This window comes from Babylonia areolata, chromosome 3, assembly GCF_041734735.1.
Source record: "Babylonia areolata isolate BAREFJ2019XMU chromosome 3, ASM4173473v1, whole genome shotgun sequence".
NCBI classification, from domain to species: Eukaryota; Metazoa; Mollusca; class Gastropoda; order Neogastropoda; family Buccinidae; genus Babylonia; species Babylonia areolata.
Window position 1 is genome coordinate 9787622 of NC_134878.1, and position 27041 is coordinate 9814662.

The 27041-nt window shown below is 40.5% G+C and overlaps 1 protein-coding gene across 1 annotated transcript; it reads right to left on the reverse strand.

The window, feature by feature from the left end:
• Positions 1 to 1568: 1568 nt before the first annotated feature.
• LOC143279705 (succinyl-CoA:3-ketoacid coenzyme A transferase 1, mitochondrial-like) lies at positions 1569 to 23490 on the reverse strand. Its single transcript, XM_076583809.1, has 15 exons — positions 23185 to 23490; positions 19869 to 19977; positions 18389 to 18522; positions 17815 to 17907; positions 16068 to 16223; positions 15230 to 15336; positions 13763 to 13931; positions 12741 to 12849; positions 10769 to 10863; positions 9333 to 9454; positions 8890 to 8965; positions 8039 to 8128; positions 5998 to 6078; positions 4913 to 5014; positions 1569 to 4674 (listed from the first exon to the last, which is right to left on the reverse strand). Exons 1-15 carry the CDS (start codon positions 23269 to 23271, stop codon positions 4630 to 4632), a joined length of 1575 nt encoding a protein of 524 aa, XP_076439924.1. The 5' UTR covers positions 23272 to 23490; the 3' UTR covers positions 1569 to 4629.
• Between the last annotated feature and the right edge of the window lie 3551 nt (positions 23491 to 27041).

Below are 27041 nucleotides of genomic sequence, written 5' to 3' on the forward strand. Positions count from 1 at the left end.
CATTTTTAACATGTAATGTATACAATGCTGAAAAGTCCCTTATTTGTTGGCCCAGGCTATAATTGTGATTGATGGATTAGTGCAGTTACTTTTCTAACAGGTCCCCCACTGTCCAGTGAGTTAATACTATTAACACACCATTGTGTATTGTGTGGCAACAAAATGCAAGTTGAGGGGAAGAGTCTATGGCAATAAAAATGATTAAACATTGATGCTTAAGAATACTCATTCACACAGATGTACCTCGGCACTGTTTCAGCACGTCTTCAGATGGTTTATGGAATCTATTTTTGCTTCTTCTTCGCTTCCATCAGATCGTTCTCATACACCACCTTTCTGTTCTTTGGCTGCGGGTCAGTGGCATTCGCTTCTTTTTGTCCGGGCTTCCTCAAACACAGCCATACTCGGACTTGCTGCGCTGCCTCCATGCCAGCAGCCCACAGGGAACTGTTGGTGTAAGTGCACAATGTGGCCACACTCCAGGAGACCCTGCACCTCTGCTGACTGACATTGGTAACGCTGTTCTGATTCAGCACACAGATGTAGCACACCACTTGTATAGCAGTCTATTGACAGTAATCTTTCAATTGCAGTCCTCTTAAACAGAAACCACCACTATGTCAGTCAGTGCTGACAAGGGACTTTTAACATGACTTACCACATGCATGAGTGTGGAGGAGAAATTCTGCTTTTATGTCCTATCACACACACTGGAAATGGTAGACTGGATATAGGGCAGTGCTCAAAACTGAGGCTATGAGAGCAGGCATGAAAGGTTGAAGAATCTAAGGCAGATTCTGATTTTCATAATTTTGAGGGTGGTAACACTGCTTTGGAGATTTATTTAGCTTTAGGACTGTGCTCAACACTTCGTTTTCATGTTGTTTCCCTTTATCATCCACACCTGTGAGATGCAGACATGTGCAGCAGTGTTGGTCAGGAATTTTTAGCAACTCTCCAAAAGGTACATCAAGTGAATGACTCAACATTATGGTTCCAGCATTCCCGTTTGAGCTCATGGCACACTCAACTCAGGGCAGGATCTGTCAGTGGATTGAAACAATGCCACAATGTGCCTCAGATGGGGCTTTAGACCTATGTTCTCAGTCACCAGTCCACAGCACTAAATCCTCTGATACGGGGGGCTGGTGCAAGTAATTAAAAAGTAAATGTTTTTATCAGCAAGACAAGTGTTTGACATGCGGCTTTTCTCACTCCCCTCCCATCTCCAAGAAAAGTGAGTTACAGAGTCTTCTTTTCAAAGAATGGTAAAAATGTTTAATCCTATCACCCAGAATAGACCGAAGGGGTGATTCAACTGAGACTGGTATCAAATTATTTGCATTAAGTCCACTTACAACACAGAAAAAAGAGAAGATAAAGGGTTAAGCAGTACTATAGAAAAACCTCTCCTTTGGGTAAGCATGCAATACATTTGATGATGTCTGAAGACAAAGATGTATATAATGCATATTTTGTTGTTTTGTTTTTTAATCTTAAAACCCCTGCATTGGTTAGAAGAAGAAAAAAAAACATGCACACATCTTCCAATTCACACAAGTACAAAATATTTTCTCATATTATATTAACACACATTAATTCACTGTTATACACATGTATACTTGCACATATGTACAACATAAAGAAAACATATGAAATAGAGGTAATGAAACAGTAAATTGTCCTTTAAAAGCATCATCCTCTGGAAATAAATTATCTACAGAATCATATCCCGATCAAAGTCCTGCACACATGTGGGTTACATTGAGCAAGCTTGATTTTGTTCATGTCAGTTTAAAAACACACTACTGAGCAATAATCATTCTGCAATGAAACATCAAATAACCTGTAAGAATAGTTTTATATGATCAGCAAGTCAGTATCACATGAATATTGTGAGTTCCACTTTTCTCCTTTTTTTTTTTCTTTTTAATAACACACATTTACATTCCTTGAGCTTTCCACAAATCATCATTTTATCACAATTACAAATGACAATGTAAAACCAAGGTGCTAGACACTATTCAAAAGGTGCATTTCAAGCTTTTGGAATTTTTGTTTTGTATTCTTTTGTTTTTCAGTTGAAACTGAACACACTGGCTCAACAGCATGGGAAGTACAAAATATATAAGGTGAGACCAGTCAACCAAAAATCAGCTGAAGTTGTCAAGCTGTGGAACCAAACTGCAGAAAAAATACCCAGTCATTCAGGCAGAGAGAGAGAGGAAACGAATATAGACCAAGGACCAGTCCCCAACCATAGCACTGACACAGGGCAGCACAATGTGAGCAAGGAATTGGGAGTGTTGTTGTTATACATGGGGGGGTGTCAAGGTCACTTTTCCATGCTGTGAAATGGCTTGGTAGGGTGTGGATGGGCCCTAGAAAGTTACATGTGCACCATTCATAAAGTGCACACCCAGTGGCCCCATTATCAGTCTATCCAGGTGGAGCATGCAAACCACCATCTTATTGAGCAGCCAGTGGTGGGAGGCTGGTTCATCTAAGGTGCTAATGCACCCCATGTAACATGACAGTGCTTGGTACCAGTTGTCACATGGGAAAGGCACATTTTGAAACTGGCCGTTTTTGTGCCTCGGTTGTGCGATGTAACTTTGCCAGTGAACATTGTTTCACTGTCTTATGCCACCAAACGTGTGAATTTGGAGAAAAATACCTCAGCATTTCTTGCACAACAGTGTATATATCACAATTTGTAAGAAGGCAATATTAACATTACTGTATTGTCCAAATTGCAAAGCAACTTTTTTCAACCACATTGCAGTCAAGTTAAAGAATTTATGAACAAGAAATTAATTTGGAGAAATTACACACAACCGATTTATTGCACACCCAGGAAGCTGAATGGTGATAATGTTAAAATTCCCTAAACTATTTCCCATTCCAATATGGCCATTTCCAAAGTTACAAAACCTGGCACATCACAAGAAAAGGATAATAAATGGAATTGTAATGATTATTTGTGGCTCATTAACATTTGGGGAGATAAAAACTGTTTCATTCTGGTCTTCAGAGTACTAATGCCAAAACTACAGACCAGTCCGACTGCCTTCAAATGTAAATGCACAAAAATAATCCAGTCTTCTACACAAAATAGCAGAGATCCCTATGTCTAAATATGTGAATCTTGCTCTGATTTAAAGACTAGCATCCTTATCTCTCTCCTTTATACACACACACATACCTTTTAAATGTTCGGGGGGGGGGGGCGGGGGGGATGCGCTTCCTGACTTTGTGGAAGTGCAGTACTATGATGGTTGCTGGAACTGGTCCACTCAATACAGGTATTCTTCTGCTCTGTTCCCAAACTTTCAAAAACCTACCTGTCAATATTCAGTCATTTTTCAGCACTAAAAGTAAAATTCTAGCACGTTAAATTTTGTAAGAAGTACTTAATACACACAGTAACCTTGAAACATACAAAACTTTAAAAAGTGGAGATAAACAAGACAGCAGCTGAGATTCAATGTGATCTTTCACAAGATTTGTACATTCTACTCAACTGTATCTGTAGTGGCTGTACAGATTGTTGGGAACTTGTTCAGTGGCCCTGACCCAACATCTTCATCATACATTCACATGAACATGTGCACCATCTTCCACATGACAGGAAAAATACATTTTCAGCATGTCACAAGTGATTTCCTTTTGCATTTTACAATTTAACTAAAGGACAGGTTTCTATAAATTGTGAATGTTTTTTGTTGTTTTAAACAAAACGCAAGGTGCTCTTTGGAATTTTTATTATCAAATGGTACTGTTTCTGCAAGTAAAATGTTACATGCACTTGCTCATAATTCAGGTCTGTGTATACTGAGTTAAACATTTTGTGTGTTGCATAAGCTGCCCCGTGACTGAACAGTTGAGGCATTAAAGAGGACTGGAGGCCCTATAAAAGTACTTGTATGTATCACACAATAGTTTTAAGTGAAGTATTGCTAGCAGTTAATATACTTCAGTTTCTTCTTTCTTGGTGTAGCATGCATCAATGGGCACGATCCAGTTTAGACTGTTAGATACAGAACTAGAAGGTCAGTCTGTACAAGAAACTTGGGCAGATCACTGCATAAGCCTCTAAGAAAATGGGCTCAATACTGTTGGCCTTTCAGATTTTTTCCTGTTGTTGAGATACACACTGTACACTGGAGTATTTTTTAATTGTACAAATAAAACCATGCTGATTCTTCTGTATGAAAGAGTACATTGGAAACTGATTACGATACAAATGCTGGCAGACTGAGTATTCATGACCAAAACTGGACATAACACTGAACAATACTTTTCTTTTCTTTCCCCTCCATAACTTCATTGTTCAAGATAAGATGGCAAGATCTGACAGGTGACACAGTCAATTATAAAAAATAAAAAAAAATAATAATAAAGTAATAAAAACCGCCCATCCCAAGACTTCATAACTCCCTGCTTTGAAGTGGGTGCAGGCATCGGTACTGGGATATGTGAATCACAGTTTCAAGTTGGATCGTTAAAGATGTTGCAGCTGAAGCCTATCATGATGTACACCACTACAGTTGGCCAAACCAGTGGCTCAGTCCAGTCCCGTAACAGCCTTGACCGACTGTCACAAGTTTCGACATTTGTCCAGAACACTCACTGCACCTCCGACTGCTGCATTGGTATCAAGTCAGGGGATACCTGGAACAATATACATTCTAATCAGTTATATTCCATAAACCAAAGTAACCGTTTCTTTAATACAGGCTTTAAGTATACTCTTTTTCCATCATGAAAGCCACTGCAATGCACTTTGGAACATCAGGATTGTTTAAATAAAATTGTTATTTAATAAAACACCGTTTATCCATCCACAATGAATTTCCATATGCACACTCACAAACAGTGCCATGACATACAAAGTAGTTGGCCAACTCACCCTGAATTCACCGTCAGTGGCTGCCTTGATACTCTCCACAGTCTCTCCTTCAGCAATCTCCATCAGGGTCATGCCTTTCTCGGGGTCGATCTCAAACACACCCTGTACAGACAGTGATCCACCCCTGTATTGTCATTCCATGTTACACAGAAATTCACCAAGTTCCCTGACAGTCAGGGCTGTTTGCCAAGGACTGGAAGCTTTGCAGCCTGTGTGAGCAAGCCAGGAAAATGCAAGTTAGTGGATTAACACTCCCATCCTATCAAATATCAGCTAAAACTTGGCACTGTACCATAAAAATGTAGAGTTCTTTCAATGCTATGATCTACTAGACATCACAAAAAAACTGTTGATGCAATTTGCCTTTAACTGTTCATGTTTGATGCTGCTCATCAGAAAATGACATGTGCCGCCATCATAATCAACCCCCTGTATCTACCATAATCCCGATTCTACTGCATTGCCCTTCCAATATACAGTATTTAAGTGCATCTTTCCTTATCTGAACCACATCTTGGTTCACTATTATTTGCAGTGTGTCAGTCCTGTTATTCACCAGGTTATACTAGTAGGAAAATGGGAGTAAATACACCATTTCTTCCATGAGAACAGTAGGTTTGAATAGATCAGTTGGCCAAAGTATTTGAATGAATGTGTGTGCATTTTACTCTTGAAGGAAGGCTGGAGGATAACTGGACTGCTATGAAAATGGAAATGCAAGTCATTTTTAGCAGTTACACACATAGCCCCAAGCCTTACTTGAATATATCTGTTACTTTGTTGCAGGAGCAGATATTGGCAGAACATATCCTGAATACAACAAACATTTACATGTTCAACATGAGGCCTGTTTCACAGATTTGATATTTTGTTAACAGGGGTGGAAAGGAATAATAACAGATGATACTCATGGATTTGTGTTGACCCAACTTCTATCTGGAGATGTGTGTATTGAAAAAAAAAAAAAAAAAAATACTGGCAAAGATAATTTCATCTTAAGAATATGATCAGCCAGTATTTTTCGCTATTCCACATCCAGTGTCGAACAAAACTGTGCACTGCATAAACAAAAAATTCTTTCCTACCTTGTCTGTGATGACCATGTCCACACAGTGTTTGCCGGTCACAGGCAGGCTGCACTCTCTGACAAGTTTTGATTTGCCCGTCTGGAAAAAAAAAAAATCACTATTACACAACTGAAAATCAACACGTTTTGTAAAAAATAAATGAAGTGACAAAGCACCATATGCACACACCACAGGAGACCCTATACTACGCCCCCAATTGACCAAGAGTGCCACAAGTTATAGTTACTGAGAATGCACATTCAGCCATGGGCTGAAAATCACCGAAATGTCTTAACATGGTGCACAGCTGCAACCTCCAATGGTGGCATAACCTGAACTGCTGCAGTCTGCAGAGACCTATCAGTGTTAGGTCACCAGAAGGCCATGCTGCTCTTCAGGTGTTCAGTAGATGTTCTGATTCACAAACGCCAAACACTACATATGGTAGGTATGCCTAATAGCGAATGTTTCGTGTATCACCCCACTTGAAGTGTTCTTACCGCATACATTTCACAATTTAATGGTGGATTCAACCTCATTCTGATACTGTAATGAATCTTCATTTCCAAGAACCAGTCAAACAACAGCTATTTCTGCCTATTTTCGTGCGCTTTATTCTCTCCGAGCACCACTACCGATCACGTTCACAAACATGCTCTCACAATCCTAAAATCAAGGGAAGCAAGCAAGACTCAACTTGAACTTTGACACAGTGCTGGGAGATTTAAGAATGCATGCCGGTGACAGATCAGAACATCAGTTTTGACAGGAATCTCTAAAATAGTCGTTTGCAATCAGACCAAAGGGTATTCTGATACAAGTGTATTTGCAAACGATGCTGTTCAGGCAAAAAACTCCATGGGGAACATGCTTTCTCTTTCATTGGACCTGTCATCTGGAACAAACTTCCTTATTCTGTCTGACACGCTCAGTCTTTGTCCTCATTCAAATCAGCTCTCAAAACTCACTTTGTCCACAGTTCTTATGATTAGGTTTCCCGCCCTGTGTGTGTGTCTGCGATTGTTGGTGGGTGGAGAGAGGCATGGGGCTGTATCGGTATGAATGCCTGGTGTGTGTGACCTGTTTATTCTGTGATGCATATAGGCAAATGAATGTTATGAAGTGTATCTGCATCATATGTATGTGTAATTGTATTTGTAAATGCTCTGAGCTCTCCAGAGATAGGGCGTCCAAATATTCATTATTATTATTGAGTGTTCTCAAAAGGGTGTGTTTGTGTGTGTATGATCAAACCAAACAATACTACAGTCTGGTCCTATGTTTCAATAATATGTCATGTCTAATGCTTTGTTTTAATTGTCCGCAAGTACCCAAACCCATCATTCACACTTGCCTGTTTGCATTTACACTCAGATACCCCTGCTATTTCATCAGTTGAAAAAATGTTAAGACAGAAGGAGTAGACTAACTGCAGACTAACTTTTGGTGCAACCAATCGGAGAAAGCCTTCAAAAACAGAAGAGCTACATTTGATGATCATACAACCTGTTATCTGTGCAATACACAAGTTGAGCTGGTCACTTTGGATCATTTGCAATCAGGCCTATCTACCCTACTTTGTCACAAACACTTATGATGGAGGAAAATGAAACCGACGTCACCTGGACAGAATCTGGGACTTCATGACAAACATGTACTCGACGCTTCCTTTCATGATCTATCCCAGCATCAGTCTAACTCCAAAAATACAGACACCTGCAATGTTGGTCAGGAAATTCAAGCAACTCTCCCAAGACACATCTGGGAAGCAGATGTCATCGACTGTGTTCCCAATCTTCACATTTCAACCAACAGCACACTCAACTATGGGCAGAAGCTATGACCTGTGTCCTCCCAGACATCACTTTCCTGACATTAACCACTTCATAGCAGCTGTTGGCATGAACATATTTTGTATACATATATTTCTTTTAATGTTAAAACAGCTATTGGTAAAAAACAGAATTCAAACCCCAGAGAGGAAGCCAATAATGACTACATCACTTACAGCTAATTTTCAGATGAAGATGAAAATGACACACTTTCATACAGGACTGACCTTAGCTACGTGCTCCATGGTGATGATCCTTTTGGTACGTCCACAGGACACCAGGTCCATGGCTCCTCCCATGCCTTTCACCATCTTGCCCTGTTATGATACAGTACACAGGTCACATCAGTTACTCTCAACTTTATATAAACCACCCTCAAATAATATTCACTTTTGACACCATTTTATTTATGGAGAATCAGCACAACACTGATGAAAACCTCTCATTCTTTGACTTTTTCTTTCATCCACACCAATGCTCATGTTGTTCCAGTCCCAGAAATACAAAGTGCTATCGAAGTCTGCTTTAGCTGATGACCTGCAATGTTGCTTACTGAGATATTCAGAGGTGCCACCCTTCTGATATCACCGATTATCTAAAAACCAAATTTGAGTGGCCATTCCTTCCAACGTGGATACTGCCACCATGCTTTCTGTATGGCCCCATAATTCAGTGTTGCTATCCATTCCATGACAGTGCTTATTTTGTTCACCTTTCACAATCTTTACGGTAGTATTCGCTAGGAAATCAAGGACATCTTACAGATGCCCATGTCAAGTAGGTGACACTTAAATGTACATTCCCAGCCAGAACTAATTCCATAATACTTTCAGAAGAGATAACCAGAAGTCCTGTACACAGGACATTCAAATGATGCAGAAAAGTCTGTTACAAGACAATTCCAACGCAATTCTGTAGGGGATTACAAAATAATGGTGCCAGGTAATGCTGGCACTCATTTCATATTGTACATCCATTTCATACTCCCCCTCCCCCCCACTTCACCACCAAAAAAGAAAACTCATTCTATTCTATTCTATTCTATTCACACACACACTGGACAGTTTTCATAACTCACAGGGATCATCCAGTTGGCCAGGTCTCCATGGTCAGACACCTCCAAAGCGCCCAGCATGGTGATGCAGAAATGACCCCTGTAACCAACCAGCAAACTTTTAATCTCCAAAAAATTGTCAGCAACAAACAAAATCCATCACAAACTTTATCTTCCTATACTTCATTTTTGCAAGTTGTTCATATGCATGCCAAAAGACATTATTTTATTTGATGACACTTGGACTATCAAGGAAAAGTTTGCAAACACTTGACATTCCACTTTAAATGGTGAGGAATTCTAATATTACTGTTGAGAAACAGGAGTAGTTGAGAAACTGTGGGGTCCACAGTGATTGCTATTTCTACATGTGGTGGTTTTCTTGAAGGATGTTTGTGGTGTACATCTTCATACCTGTAAATTATGCAGTCTTCCTTTCTCTCAAAACACACAAGCAGCCTACGTACCCTCTGATCATGGAGAACGACTCGTCACTGGCAAAGTAAGAGCCTCCTGGCACAAGGCTCACAGTTTCCTTCCCAGCACTGATCAGGTCGGCATCCTCTTCCCCTGGGTAGGGGAACGGACCCTGCAACCCAGCATCACAAATGTAAACCACTTCACTCCTGGTGGGAGAAAGAGGATCTCTGATCCAGGCAGATGAATAGCAAAACATGGGGAGAGAGACAACACGGCCCAGTCTTGACCAGAAACATTTAGCTGGCCAGTTAAAGAGAAGTTATTTTATGATGGAATTTAACAGCAAACACTGCCTTTGCAATCTTGTCTGGAATTCAAACACTGCCCTTGAAACCTTGTCAAATCAACGTAGCTCTGAACCTTGCCAAATTACAAGTCCTTTACATTTAGTATTCAGCAATAAACTGAACTCTGATCAAACACACAGGACATTATGAGGGCTGAAAAGCAGATGCTGGACACACAATCTTTATAAAAAAAACTTTTTTAAATAAATAAAAAAACTGCGACATTTTAATCATTCTTATGTCATTCACACTGTATTCACTTCCCACCTTCAGCACAACTATCCCACAACTTTCAGCTTGAATGATGCTCTCAATGTCTCCTGGCCATCAACCATGCATTAAATTAATTAGCATCCAAGTTCCCTGCATAGTCTGCAGGATACCTGAAAGTACTGGAAACTGACTGACACTTCACATCAAACAAATGCATCACACCACTTTACAGTAAGAGGCCAACCTAGTACACCCATAACAATGATCCTTAAAAACTTCTTTCCTTTTTTTTTCGCAGGGGAAATTTACAAAACTAGATTCATGGCATGTAAGTAGAATTAAAATTTATAATAAAAAAAAAATACACTAAAAAAGGAGGCTAAACTTTGGTGTAAGGGGGGTGGGCACGCTTCATCTGGTCTTTACTGTCTTATCAGAACCAATACAAAGTGAAAATGAATGCCATAAAAACCAACAGTGTGCTCAGAAAATGAGGACTGTGTCTTTGTACTTACGCGAAAGTAATATGATTGCCTGCATTGGAGAAGGGATACGTGCATGAACAATTTAGTGAATGCCAACATCATACAGGGCTATAATCAACAATTTAGTGAATGCCAGATTCAGAAAGGGATTTGTGCATGAACTGGAAAATGATTTGTGCACAAATGTTGGTGAATGTCTGCATTGTAAGGTTTTTTCTGCACAAACCAGTCAGTGAATGCCTGGAACAGGAAAGTAAATTATACGCAAACAAGATAGTAAATACCTGTATGCATGAACAAGTTGGTAAAAGCAGGTACTGGTAAAGTATTTTATGCAGTAACAAGCTGGTGAAAACTCACCGGAAAGTTATGCATAAGTGAATGCGTATGACTGAAAACTAATAATAAATCTATTTCCACAAAAAGTCTGACACTCACCATCCCCAGGATACCATTCTCGCTGTGGAGAGTGACTTTGGTTCCCGGCTTGATGTAGTTGCTGGCCATGACTGGCAGTCCGATTCCCAGGTTTGCTGTTCCGTGTTAAGGAATCTGTTCAATGCCCTTACTGAACAAAATGCCTGCATGAAGTCGGAAAGTTCTGAGGGGTTGAAAGGAATCTGTTCAATGCCCTTACATGTGTAGCCAAGTGCTCAGCTGGCTACTAACTGTAGTTCAACTCACAGTATATGCCGTAAAGTGGACGACAGTTTCACTGCAGTAACGGTGTCCAACCACTGACATGAGGAGGTAACTCCTGTGGAGTAACACTATTCAGATTCAATTCTGAAATGTAAGCGTCTGCCGGTCACTTTCTAAGGTGCCACTCTCAAGCACACGTCAAGCATGTCGCACACACAGTCAGCTGCCTAATATTCTACTGTAAGTACGCCATTTAAAACATGTCGATGATTTGTAAACTGTAAGTTTCAACACATGTGTTCATATAAGCATGTTGATAATATTGTGGGTCGGTAAACTTTGTCAGAAGAATTGCATAGTTGTTCAGTCACAGGCCATGTTTACTGTGTTTATTGATTGACGTAAATTATGATCGTGTCACTATGATGTGCTCTCAAACTGTTTGGTGATTTGAACATCACAAGTTATTGACGTAGATTCTTGACGCAGAAATCTTTCATTCTCCTCACACTGATGAAGGTTTGGCTTTGTGTATCCCACGTTGAGTGGAGGAAATTAAAATGTAGAGTACTGGCCTTTAGCTGAATCCACTTAATGGGCAAGCCATGATAGTTCTTCCAATCATTGTATTGAGCACTTACTATTTGGTTTCTCAGTTTGCCAGTGTTTAATATCAAAGCCACTGATTCTATTATCTTGTTCTATTATTCATGTATTATTTTACATGCTGATATCAGTTGTACTGCTACAGTGTAACACTGACTCTCAGTACTACCAGCCTCAGTTACAGTGTGCTCAGTACTCTAAGATGTGTGTAGTATTCTGTTGTGATGATTACAAGATAGTGCTGGATTAGTATAGGTTACTGATTAAAACTATCTGATAGGTATCGCAGTCTGGTAATTGATACATGATAACCGATTCATTTTGTCACTTTGACATAGTGTGAGCTTCACTAAATCTATACTGTCAGTGTACTTTCACTAAACCAGCTTAGCTTTAACCACTTTATCTACACTGTTTAAATATATTAGAAATATCCTCTGATGTCAGTGTTTGCTCTTCACACATATGCATTATTTTATATTGTTGCCAACGCCAAACCAATTGATAGTCTTTCCATTGTCATATGTATGTGCTTACTATCCACTTGTGCTGACATGTTAAACTTATGATTATTTTGTTACTTGTGTCTTATCAGGCATCGTCTTTTCTTCTCTTCTTAATAACTATTGTAAAAATAAAACAATAGAAAAACATTTTTGTGACTGGCTTGCTACATACCCCTGGCCAGTGCGCGGATCTTTTCCTTTCATCTGTATACACTTTAATTCAGTAAATCAGTAATTCTTTTGTACAGTCCCCTTACAATGTACCACTCGAGTTAATAACACGGCTACACATGGAAATGCACTAAAATTATGTTGTGAATATATGTATGAAAGAAATGTATGCAATGAAGTTCAAACAGCTGTACATTAAGAAAACAAATTCAGATTGAGAAACAAGGGAGGATCAGTGCACATTTTGTTCATGTTTTAATGTTTGTTTTTGTTTTTTTGTTGTTTTTTTTACCATGCTTTTAAACAGGAAGATATAGTGTAATTCAATCTATCTAGAGCCTTCCTATGTAAAACATGCTCAATTATGCAGCACAGAGTAAAATCTTAAGTGTAAACACTAAAATAAACTTGCATGTGTAGCCCATGCAAAGTCCTTCAACCAAATATTTGATCACTAATCTATGTATCCAACAAGGAAAGGATACCACACATGCCGTCCTTCAGCTCCAAAGCAGCTCGGCGGACAATCCTCTCTCTGCCCAGCGACCTCTTGTCAGTGGCATGTTGCGCCTCATCCACGTGCAGTCGCAGTTTCTGTCGGGGCAGAAAGAGGCAGTTTTTACTCACCATTTTATGATGCATGTGTGACAGTGCTTGTATATTTGTGTGTGCGTGTGTGAAAATGTAAACTTGCGTCCACACACCCCTACACTGCTCTATATGTGCAAGAAATCTAGTCTTCACTTCAAAACTACCAGGTGTGTCTGGCATGATTTGAATGTTAAATACATGTACCCTAACTCAGGGGTTGTGAGACAGTACCTACAAACTGTGACCAGGTCAATATAAAATCCAGAGCAACTTTCAATGAATATCTGGTTGAATAGGTCTCTTTCATATATCTAAAATCATATCAATGTTTGTCTTAACAAACACATTCAAAACAATCTTCCAGACCACAGCATGCATTCCAGTTTGATGTACTCTAGTGTCATGGTTTTTATCTACTTTCAAGAAACCAACCTGACAGTGTAGAAGTGTCACAGTTAAGTATGTGTAATTAAAGCATGATTTAAATTCCAAGCTGAGTGCCATAAACTGAAAAAAGCTTTGAGCTAGGAATGAAATAATAGTTTGAAAATGGAAAATAAACGATAAGTAGGCCAGTTGTCAAACACACAAAAGTACTCAAGATACATGAGTGAATATGCAAACTGCAGGCCGTGATCACAGAAGCAATGAATAAAAGATATGTCTTATCATGACTGACACCATTTACAGCTATCTTTGGCCCAGCAGTCTCTGCTGTTTCATGAGACACACAGGTGGTACAGCAGTCTGACTGCTCAAGTCAGTCTCCCTGACAACAAATATTGAAAATTCAAGAGTCAGACACACAGATCAATGTCTGGGCGCACTGAAGGCAAAGACTCGAACATGATACCACTCACAGGCACTCAAACCACAAGGCCACTGCTGTGCCATCTGCCTTAAAAAAATGCCTCACCTCAATTCTCTTCTCGAAGGTTTCTCCTTTCAGAATTCGCTGGACGTAAATGTGTGGGATATGTATGTCTTCAGGAGGGATCTCACCCATCTCCACTATCTCCTCCACCTCAGCAATGGTCACGGTCGCTGCCTTGCACATGGGAGGGTTGAAGTTCCGGGCTGACTTTCTGTTACAGTAAAGAAGGAAGTGTTATTTTGCTAACACCAAGGCCTAAGCTATGTGTTATGTACATCTCTTGATCACTTGCCTTTATCTTCTTTTTTTTTTTTTCTTAGGTGCAAAAATCACAAGGCCACCTGCAAAAAAATGTACAAATTCAGGAGGCTTGCTTCAACAATTTGATAAGATAGGCACTTCAACAAAAATACACAATTTTCATATTTTATAAATTAAAGAGATCTATTTTCTCCTTCACTGCTGACACATTTTGCGATGCTGTACATTGAGAAAATTTCCAGAGAAATGGAAAAATCACAACTATAATCTTAGTTCCATCATACCCCCCAAACTGACTGAAGAAAAAAAACAAATATCACAATGTTCCATTCCTACAATCAACACTCTCAGAAATAATAATCTGTATACTATGCAACTTACACACAACGGACACACACAACTGATTCTTACATATAATTAGCTCACAGCGCATACATACACAGAGAAAGAGAGAGAGAACAGGTCACAACGTGCTTCATCCTTTCACTCACTATCACACACCCAAACATTTCACCATCTCATGTCTTACAAGATCAAAGGGATGAATTTTCCTGCCTAGCAGACTATTCTGCTATGCCTAACAAAACAGAAATAGCATGGTATTTAAACAAACAACATACATCAACACAGCATAGCACCTGTGTGTTCTGTGACATATACTGTACATCAGTGGCACTGTCACCTGGTTAACTCTTTCACTGCCATAGGCAACCTTAGCTGACTGGACAGTGCACCGCCATAGGCAACCTTAGCTGACTGGACAGTGCACCGCCATAGGCAACCTTAGTTGACTGGACAGTGCACCGCCATAGGCAACCTTAGCTGACTGGACAGTGCACCACCATAGGCAACCTTAGCTGACTGGACAGTGCACCGCCATAGGCAACCTTAGCTGACTGGACAGTGCACCGCCATAGGCAACCTTAGTTGACTGGACAGTGCACCGCCATAGGCAACCTTAGCTGACTGGACAGTGCACCAACATACAGGGGTCAGGTTAAAAGGACCGTTTTTCACATTGTAACAAAGCTTAACAGCTGCAGCCTGTTTCCCATCAACAGAACAATGACTAACCTTTACTCCCTGACCCAGTTCGTAGTGAACACGTCCACTGTGTCATACTGACATGAATTGAAGCCTGTGACTATGAGCAATGTGTCTAAAATATTTGGCGCTGAAGAGTGTTTTTCACACAGAAACTAGGAAGTGAAAGAATTAAAGCAAAATATAGCAATGCCCTATTCTGACCTGAAAGTCAGATTTCCTGCCTTGTCCGCTTTCCACGCCTTGACCATGGCAAAGTCCCCAGTGATTGCCTCTTCCATGATGTAGTTACGTCCCTTGAACATACGGATCTGCAACACACACATGGATACATCATGCACATACAGAAGGTTTCCAAGTTCCATTCATCCTCACCAATTCACTAGTGTTTGCACACAGACACATACCCACATACACCTGCACTTAACTGCATTCCTGTTTCCATTAACCAAATAATTACAAAGAAATAAATATTCCATGAGAAAAAGCAGTTCATTCAATTTTCAATTCATGTATACTGCTCTTCAGACCACAAGAACTGCAACAATTCTAAAAGGATGCTAATTGATTTAGCACACATATTTAACACAATAAAACATGCAAAATGCTATACACAGGAGGGGAGGGGAGGGGAAGGAAACAAATTTGCATCAGACAAATCTTATGAAACTGGGTGAAATTTATTCATTTTCTACAAAAAATGAAGAAAATCATTGTAAATGTTTAAAATCACAGAAAAGTATCTGATGCAGCCAAAGAATGTTAAATCCCCCAACACTCTATAACAAAATGGTTAATTCCTTAAAACCAAGGCGTTCAAAGGATATAATTATGCACAATACAGGCATCATTGGCCACTATTCTTAGCCTTTTTTCTTTTCTCCAACACAGTAAATGGACACATCTATTACTGATATTCTTAACCATGATCTTTCTCCTTTCCCTCTCCAAGACATGGAATTGAAATTTTCCATGAAAATACTAAATACTTTTCCCATTCTAAGTCACATCCATTCCAATTTAACATGTCCTTTCAGCTTACCTCCCTTGGCTTGCTGGCAATTTCAACCTCTCCACTGCCTCCAGGTTTGTACTTGATGGGCGAGCCACCCGTCTGGACCAGTGTGCCATACCCAGTGGGGGTGTAAAAGGCAGCGATGCCCGATCCTCCTGCACGGATACGTTCTGCCAGCGACCCCTGCAGATTATACACACAAGAAATAAACCCTTCATGGCTCACATGTGATTCCTACCGAGTATAAAACAAAAAACAAAATAGTCAAAGCCTGCCTCACTTGTGATTCCTTAATTAATATTAAAAACATTTTTTAAACGAAAATGGACACCACCCTCCCCTCCCAGATACTGTTGGAAATATTCAAAGGTTTAACCCTTTGAGCCCTGAGTTCCTGAGCAATTTTAACCCTTCTGAGCTCCTGAGCCAAAATTTGCAAATAATTGGTATTAAACCCTTTGAGCCCTGACCACCGCTTTACCGGTGGCAGAGAAAAATGACATAATGCCCAGCCACCGGTTGAGCGGTGCGTAATCACTTGAAGCGTGCAGTCTCAACCTGGCCCATCAGGGCAGAAATCAGGGACAAAACGTGCAAGAAAACAACTGTACACAACACAGCAAGTAATTGATATGCTTGATGATTTATCGGAAGTAGAGTATGACAATGATTATTTTGATAGTGAGGTGGAATTCGAATTGGATGATTTTGCTACAGATAGTGATGTTGAAAATAAATCTGAGCATGCAGAATCAGTTGATCAAAGAAGGCGTGTCAGGTTGAGACTCTGCATGCTTCATGGTAGAAATCGATCTTTTTTATCCAAAGCACATGCACAAAACACAGTGAAAAGGCGCGGCAATGTTGGTACTACGTTCGCTGACGTCAGAATATTATGGTTTTTTTGATTGGCTCTTCAATATAAGTCAACCAATAGCAAAATACAACACAAGTGTTTACGCACCGCTCAACCGGTGGCCAGGCATTATGCCACCCCTCCCCACCACCAGTAAAGCGGTGGTCAGGGCTCAAAGGATTAAGATCCGTTAGCTTTTTTCCAACATTGGGTCAGTGAATTTATATCCACTATGTTTATGGCTTGTCACAGGCGGAGCCCAATCCTCTCCTCCTGTTTCAACCTTCCCCAACCACTCAGGTAAGCATTCACATGTGTGGAATGAGGGGAAATTGGAGTTAAAAAGCCTTTCCCAAGGACATACCATGCAGAACCTGGGCCTCGAACCCTCATTACTGCTAACCGATTCTGGATGGTACAGCGCCTCCATTGGAAGCCTGAGTTTTTGCTTAACTTCACATTAACACTAATTAAACCCGTACCATGAGTGTATAGGTGGTCAAGCAACAGTTGTCCCTTCTGCTATGTGGTTCTGCTACAGAACTGACGTGCACATTCATTTGTTAAGTAACAGTCTATGTCTGATGTAAACCAGTTTTTAAACAAAATCTTAAGAAATGTATTCCATTTTCTGACTTGATCTACACCATAATCACTCCAAACAGGTAACAGCTCTTTTGACGAAATTATCATCATCAGAGGATCTGACGCACCTGACAGATATTTGCATCAAGTTCCAAAGAAGTAGTTAACAATTTTAATTAGAAATGATAAAAAGACGTAAGATGGGTGTTAAAGGCTTCTGAAAGAAAAGGCCACACATCCTGTCCTCTACCATTGCAATGTTTAACTGTTATCTAGCCCGAATAACGTGAAAGAGAAGTAAGCCTAGAGCCATTTAGGAGGCAGTGCACCAACCTGTGGAGTCAGTTCCACTTCCAACTCTCCCGACAGATACTGTTTTTCAAAAACTGGATTCTGCCCAATGAAGGACACCATCATCTTCTTGATCTGAAACCAACAGTATCAATAATATAAACAAAAGTAAATGCAACCACAATACACACACACACATACACGCACACACACTTACAGTACACACACACACACACACACACACACACACACACACAAGTTACTGGCAGTTATCAATAAATTATGTGCATCATATATAAAATATTTAAAAAATCAATCAAGTAGAACAACAGGTATACCACTTAAAAACTGAAGAAAGAAAAAAGTAATGCAACATTTAAAACTGAAACATCTCTCACCAGAAAACACATTTAACATCCACTAATGTGTTCAAAAACACTACTTGGTTACATAATCAATGTGAAGGCTTCTTCATTGGTTATTTCAATGACCTTGCATGGCGGACAATTTTAGTGAAATCTTTCCACCTACCTTTTCCAAGCTCACACACGAAACAGCAGAATATAGGAGAGAAAAAACAACCAATAATGTAAACCCCAAATGAATGAAGTCTTACTTGTTTCTGCTGCATCATCAGTCCCAAGCCATAGTCAGCCACACCGCCACTGTCACTAATAGCCGTAATGTTTTTCACCTTCGTTTTCACCAGTGCTTTGATCAGGTTTTCTGGGATGCCGCACAATCCGAAACCTGCCACCAGAAAGACAACTATGAAGACACTCGCACTCAGTACACTGACATGTAATCACACACACATTCTCTTCCTCAGGACATTTTACGTATGTCGAACATAAAGTTGGTTCCCTGCCACTGTGTTTGCAAAGATTTGAATCAGAATTTGATACGCGTGCTGTGCTAACATACCTCCCCTTTCTATCCACCATACAATGCTCAGCTTCCGTTGAAAACTGGAGGTTTTGGATTTCAGTCTAATACTGGTGTTATTTTTTCTTAAATAACAGAATTTCCTCTCCAACTTTCTTCTTGTATATATATATATATGAAAAAAGGGGGTGTTTTTTTAAAAGTCCATTCTACTTCAATTTCATCTCAAAGCTTTATGCTCTTTGTAGCTTCAACAAGTTCATATCATTTTTTTTTTTTTTTTTTAATCCTTATGAACCACAAATTGGTTTAGATTTTTTCCTTTTCCTTCAGTTTTGTTTGCATGCATATGTATACTGCAAAAGGGTAGACAGGTGAGAAAACAGTGGGTGTGGTGGCAGGGGCATAAGGGGTCGAGTGGATATGAAGGGAAAATAATGATGCAAAAGTGCTGCCTTTTGATCCCACAATCCAATCCCCTCACGTTTACACACCAAACAAAAAGCATTCCACACTCCTTATGATCATGGCATAAGCAACACATATTCAACACAACAACCAAGTGCAATAATGTTGTTTCCTGCACTATCATGTTTTAAATATACACATAAACACCATAGATAACCACTCACATACACCCACACACACATCCTCCCACCCGCAAACACTATCACACAAAATTACAACACAAAAACTCACTGCAGACAATATTTCAGCTTGGAGCTTTCATCTGGAGGGTTTCATAGTAGATGAAAACCCCAAAATGAAGGTTTCAAGCTAAAATACTGTTTTTTTCTGAAACAACCCTTCCTGTTGATGTCCCTTGTAGCATGTAATCATCATCAGGATAACCAAAATCACTTCAGTTGATCAACAACAACATAACTTTAGTTTTCCATCATGATTTCCTAGTTGCTTGTGTCGAAGTTATGCAGAAATTCAAGCAAATTCTAGCCACCTGTTCTAAAATGTATAGTCTGGCAGCCATGTTGACACGTTCAATAGCTTTTCGCTTTATATAAAATGCAAAAAAAAAAAGCATCAAACTGAGCTAAAACTTGCTGGGAAATTGCTTCCAACACTCATCAAGGCAGTCACCATTTGCAAGGGAGGTAAGCAAATATGCAATGTGTGACTGGACACCTGATTATGCAGTTACCCCTAAACCACAGATACATCTGCAGTCGGAAGTGAAAGGCTTAACACATCACCTCCAAACATGATAGTGGCCCCATCGTGGACATCCGTGACAGCTTCCTCAGCAGTTTTGTAGAACTTGGGAGGTTCAGAACATTCCACTGTTATTCCTCTCTGCGTTACCTGCAAAAATCAACATGATCTGTCCAGCATGATTTCAGGGTCAAAGTAAGTTTTAAAATGACACAAATTCAATTCAACATGATCTGTCCAGTGAAATATCTGGGCAAAAGTATGGTTGGGTTTTTTTGTTGTTGTTTTGTTTTTTTTTGGGGGGGGGGGGGGTGGGGGGGGGTTTAATCAATCCAACATGATCTCTTGAAAGGTATTGTTAACATAAGTTTTTAAAAAATAAAGATAAAATGGATATAATATATACATAGAAAACAATGTAATCACATCAATGATCAAATGAAATATAATACATCAACACAGCCACAATCTGATTCAAAGGATTATTATCATTATGGTTAGAAAACAGTGCATAGAGGTATCTGTAAAAAAAAAAATTAAAATAAGGAAAAAAAAAGTACAATTTATGGTAACTGTACTGGTGACAAAACCTGGGGCCACTCCACCCCTGGTAGCTGAGTCAAGGGTAAAAAAACTAGGCCTACACTGTGACAGAGTACCAAGATAAACATGCACACTGGCACACTCCCCCATCCACCCACCCACCCAAACACCCCCGAATCCCTATCAAGAACAGTGCAAGGTGTTAGAAAAAGTGTGTCAATAGCATGGGTGTGCTGTCAGTCTGAAGTTCTGTCAGCCTCACAGAAAGAAGGCATATGCACATGTGAAGACAAGCAGATACACATAAATATCCTTTCTGCCCAGCCATTCTTCCTAAGATTCAACAACAAATTCACAACATTTTTTTCCCCAAATATTGACTATTCAGTTAAGCTGTGTCCATAAAGATGTAAGGGTCATTAGCAGAGATAAAATGCACAACAAAACAACCAAAACTACAACTTGTTCAAGACAAACTGAAACAAAACAAAAAAAAAAGAAAAGTTGTATATCATAACCACCACACATCATTAAAACAAAAACAAAAAAACAAAAATCAGAAAAAGCAGTTTTGCTCAAAATCAGTTGAAACTATCATTTACACACACACACACACACACACACACACACACACACACACACACACACTTGAAAATATACCATAAATATCTATGGCAGAATTAAAGTAGATAGCTGGGAGTGAGTGTGGTATGTTTCTAATCAAGACATTCAGACACATCTGTCAGTGTCACAGACCTTATTTCCCATATACATGAGACCTGAATGTTATGTATGGAGGAGGAAAGGCCACTTGAGCAGTGAGTGCAGTCCAGTAACTAGTTTACTACCTAGAACATGTTATCTGTTGCCACAGATGCAGTGGCAGGAAGTTATGGACAGTCACGCTTTGTTTTAACAGAATGATGCTGGATTTTAGGACTGACACAGGATCAATAGTTCACCTACATTTTGGAAAGTTGCTAAACTAAGGGTAAGACAACAAAATGCTGGCACCCATAATACTGTTAAAAAATAAAATAAAAATTGGAAAAAAAAATCTCTAAAAAAAAAATATATAAAGTTAATGGGAATGTTATTGGTTCCCACCAATATAGTTTCCCTCTCCTCTACCTGCCTTGAGCAACCTTTACATCTCTCTTTTTCAAATACAATTTTCTCTGTGTTCCACTCTGATAAAGGAATTCTGTTTCATATGTTAGTGGACTGGAGATAAGTGAGATATGCAAACAAACGATGTTCAAACTGTTAAACTTTAAAGCAGGTATATGACTATAACTTTGTAGCATTCTATAATGTCCTTGTTCTAAAATACTGCACATCTGAGGAAAAATCTAACCATCTTCATTAACAGATGAAATCACAAGAACACCCCAAAGTTTGTCCAAAATGTGACATTCATCTTGATACTTGCACTGGGTTACATGTAAAGATACCCAAATCCAGAAAACATTCCAAAGTACAATCTCAGAAATCAGGCAATGGGAGTGCTATTGCTTAAGCATGCACATTTATAAGCATGCTCATTTCAGTACACCTCATCTTTCACTGGAATTCCAATAATTTGATTTTGAGTGTGACCATTGTTCTATGTCAGAGCAACCAATCTTGAGCCGCTTTTAAAGACACTGTTTATATTCTCTCTCTCTCTCTCTCTCTCTCTCTCTCACACACACACACACACACACACACACACACGCACAATTTGTGTGTTTGTGTAAAAAATGCCCGTCTGCTTCACAACTGAGACAGCATGATTACCATGCAAAAAAAGCCCCTTGAAATGGCAATTTGGATAAATTTTCAATCTCTTTTCATTAGTTTATACTTTATAACTAACAGATTAACTCTTATCTGGTGACCGATATACTCCTTTCTAAATCAGTTATCTGATACTAGGGGATACTGGGCCATGCCACAGAACCTTGAGCAAATTTAAAACCCAGCCCTGCAATGTTTTCTCTGGAAAATCAAATACACCCAAGTACTTTGATTTTTCAAGCATCTGAGTTCTGACTATGTACAAGCTATTTGTCTTTGGCAGTACCATGCACAAATTTTATCTATACTCATCTCGTATCTCTTCACTAACATGCATACAAGCACACAGATGTACAAATACTGTCTTTAATTTATAGACAAATATCCATACACAAAAGTCTGTCTAGCTGTAACCTTTCCAATTTCCAAGTTCTCTCAATTATGCTTGATATTAAAAGCTATCCACCTTCAAAGACAATTATATCAGAAGTCATAACATTACAAATCCGAAGTAAAGTATGTGTAGTGAAATGTGTTCTTCCAATTAACAGTGTTCTGGAAAAGGATATGAGGCAGCTGTCACAGCAACATCGGTTGACTTCTTTTTTTCGTGCTGCCCTGTCTGATTAGGAGAAAATTACTTTCCGAAGTTGGTTACTGCGCAAGTCATGAAAAAATGGGTTTCTGCCAACAACTAGCTACAGATGCAAGGAAATGATAATCATACATTGCCGGCAGACGAAAAGTCCGTTTGTCGGATGGGTTCGATCTCAAACACGGTGCTTATGAGTGACTGAAGATTCAAACTGTAAATCTTAGCAAGGTGGAGTCCTATTTTAGCGTTAACAATTCGGAAAATGTACTAGTTCGTACTGGGCTGTATTTATGTTTATGAGCATCCAAGTAAACGCTGGCGCCAGCATACCAGGCGCTTGTCGATCTTTCTCGACGTACACCAAGCCAGGGCATCGCTGGAACTGAAACAAATTTAGATTTAGTACTCTCTGCTATTGCACTTTTTCAAATGAATCTTACCTTATAAAGTTGCAGGCATACCACTGGTCGCTTGCCATTGTTACGGCAGAATTGAAGAGCGCTCGTTCTCAACCACAGCGAAGCCATGTTTTGATTTGCCAAGGCCGATTCAGAGAAGGACACGGGCGGCTGACCTTTTGGAATTCAAGGCCGTTTGCAAGGTCAAACAGCTGGACAGGTGGACCTTCAGAAGAAGTTTCGAAAAGCTATTTTATCGTTATAGGTAATCCGTACTCCAAGCTTGAGTTCACAGCTTGTACCGAGCTCGGTTTTGAAACGCCACCTATATATATAGGAACTGAGAGGGTGGAGTGCCGGTTGCAACACCGCGTCAGTGGGCTAGGAAGAGCACTGCACAGTTCACACCGCGGCAAAACAACTTGTTTTTCCGTGCGCACACCGCGCGTCATGAAACGAGGTCTGTGTACCATTTGATTGGAGTAGAGCCAATTGTATGCTCCTTTGTCCAAAAAAAAGTTTGGGTGAAATCCGGTATCCCCGAGTCGAAATTAACATTGCGCATTCACACACATAAATAATGACAGGCGTTACATCACAGCATTTTTTTTTTTCTTACACTTTCTGAGAATGTTCACATCACTTTGGTTTCCTTTCACGTGAATGATTTTCGTGCACTGCCAAAGTTTCGCCAATAACAAAACTTTTGGCACGTCATATTGAGAACTTGATGCGGGAAAAATAAGATGGATGTTGACTGACTCTTGAATTCAAGAGGTACTGGGGGGGTTCGAAGAAGGTGCGACTGAGGTTGAGGGGAGTGTGCGCGTGTGGGCCCGTGTGGGGGTGGGGTGTACGCGCTTACGTACAATGTGTGTCGCTGACGGCCGTTTGACCATCAACGCTAAGCCTTCACCAGAATGCCATTCAAACCATATTGCAAATAACACGTGACCATTTATTCGTGTGTGTATCAGTGTGTGTGTGTGGTTTCCTTTTTTGTTTTTGTTTTTAATAGCGTTTTTTCAAAGTTGTTTTGTGTGGGGGCGTTTTCTGCATGGGCCTTACTATGAATTATCTTTCCTACCTACACCATCAAAATAATTACTAACAGAACTCAGAAGTCGCGTGTTAACACTTAAAAATCAAACTTCAGTCAAACGGCCCCCGGCGGTCACGGGACCAATTTTCGTGCTATTTGAAGTCATGTGTTCGGATGTGGGAGCCAGTAAACCTCCGTCAGTAGCATCAGTGTAATCTCAGTCCACCTTTCTGTTATTCAGTCGTCCATAGAGTTCGGCGTAAAAACGATGTCAGCGAAATCAGTGAACCATGAAACCAGTTGACACGAACCGACACGTACTTGACTCAAGCCGCCACTGGCCCGGCAGGTTTCTTTTTCATCTTTGCCGCTGGTATGCTGTTGTTGAGACTTAATAATAATGATCAAGACTGTCAGCTTAAACTGAAGATCAGAATCCCCTTTAATTGCCTGTTTGGACCATCGGCTCGGGACTGTCAATATTCATATCCGCTTTATCTAAGCCTCGGTAATTAGGCGGGGCACAATCCTCTCCGTTGGTTTTAACCGCTAGTTCCCCGGCCTAAAACTGTTACACATTCACACCTGGAGTGGGGAATTTCAGTCGGAGTAAAGTGCCTTTCCTAAGTCGGACACTGTACCATACCGCAGCAATCAGGGACTCGAACTGTTCGAAATTGTACTGCCGGATCTACCGTGGCAGAATCGGAAAGGCGTTGGACGGCCAGTGATCATGGTTCGAGGCTCCGTTGATATTCAGTATGTCCTCAGTTTGGAAAGGTATTTTACTCTGATGTTCCTCACCGGCTCCACCTAGGTTTGAACAGCCGGTTCGGGGAAGGTTGAAACCGCGGCCGGAAGGAGAGGAATGGGCCCCGCCTTCCTGTGCTCGGACGGAGTCCTAGACACAGAAGTCACAGCCCCGGCGATGGCCGTGAAAAACAATAAGGGACCTTTAACCTATCAGCTTTCGCGGCCTCAGTTGTGCGGCGCTCGAGGTGGGAGGTGGATTGCTGATGGACAGAAAGAAAGAGCAGCTCAGTCTCACTTGACTTTAAGCGCATCAGTATAGCCCGCCATAGGTCGTTAAACTGTCTCAGCCGGGTGTGTGTGTGTGTGGGGAGGGTCGGGGGGTGGTTGTTGCTGCTGGTTTTTTGGCAAGTCGGGCGTCTTTATATTCATTTTTTCCTTGTTATATTTTTCTTGTATTCCCTGGAGTAATCTGTAGGTTCAGTTCCTTTTGGGGGGTATGGTGAAAACAAGCCAGTAGGTGCTTATTCATATTCGGCCCATAATATGAAAATCTCTCTCTCTCTCTCTCTCTCTCTCTCTCTCTCACTCAAGCACATACATTGTCTGTTTTTCTGTCTCAGTCTCCCGGAGACATCCGGCGAATAAGCCTCACCTATCCCCCCTTTAAAAAAATCAAAAAAGGTGTTCGCCGGTTTTGAAACTATACTTTTCTAAGTTCACTAGTTTGTCTTACCAGGTGGTTCAGTCACGCACGCGTTCACTTTTTTTCCTTTTCTTTTTTAAGTCAGTAAAATTTTGGGCTGGAAAAGCCCGTCAGCCTCAAATGTTGTTGTTTTTTTTTTTTTTTTTTTTTTTGTTTATGTAGTTCGGTCTGTTTGACGTGGATTTTAAACGGCCACCTGCGTCGGTGTGTATGTGAGAATGCGTAGACGTGTGCGGGTTTGTGTGCAAGTTTGGTGTGTTTTATTTGCATTTCATGTCTCCAGTGTTTAGAAAAAGCTACTGAGTGCACCCGCCGACACACGTTACAACAAAAAATGGAGTGAAAGTAGTTGTGGGAGGGGGCGCGGGGGGGTGGGGGGGGGGGGAGAGAAGTATTAGTTTAGGCAAGTCAAGATATGGAGGGGTTTATGTGTGCTTTTGTTCTTTTGTTGTTGTTTTTTTAGGGGGGGGGGTGCCGTGTGTGTGTGTGTGTGTGTGTGTGTGTGTGTGTTCTTTGGAAGACTGAAGAGGATTGGGCCCCGCCTTTCTCCATAATGCCGAGCCCCAAACACATTGCACATGAAGTTGACTGCCCCAGCGATGGCCGAAAAGCAACGTGGAACTTCTATCAGTTTTCGTCCGGAGTTGTGCGACTCTCACGGAAAGAGTGACTCTCGACCCCAGCCTCTGAACAACTTGACCTCACAAGGTCAAGGGCGTCAGCCAACAGGTCGTTAATCTCAACGCTTGATCACTCAGCTGGCACTTGTTGCACGAACGTGGTGAGTCAAGCGACCTACAATGGCTGGCGTCCAAACGGTCCAGTCGCTCAGGCCCACGAAACTGCAAATATAACTATATGTCCTTGCTTTGGCCTGTCGTATTGGTTTGAGAATGGGTGTGTGGTCAATGGCACGGACTTGATATTCAAGACACGTCAACGCTGACGAGGCAAACCTGAATGCGCAGAAACGCAGCGACTTCAGCGCTAAAAATAGGGGTATCGGCAAAGCACGGCGAAGCGACGCGTGGACGCGTGGCCGCCATGTTTAGTTGTGGAAATCACCGCACGGTCAGCGCGCACTGAGTTCTGCTGTGTTGACACTTTAGGGGAACTCTGCATCTCACTGTGGCCATTTGATAGGACTGACAGCATACTAGAATAAACGTTGGCCTGTTTTCTCTCTCCCGAAGTGTGAACGGAATGAGTGAAATGACGAACTGCCAATCAACTCTCATACTCCCACTGCAGTTGCCGTACACCTATTTTAGCCTCCAAAATTCAGTAAACTATTTTATCGGCTATTTTTGTGCATGTATGAAAAGAGATTACCATTAGTAAATGTTGTAACCCATTTTCGATTCATTTAATAGGTTATTTAACTCGTTTTGATGTGGATTC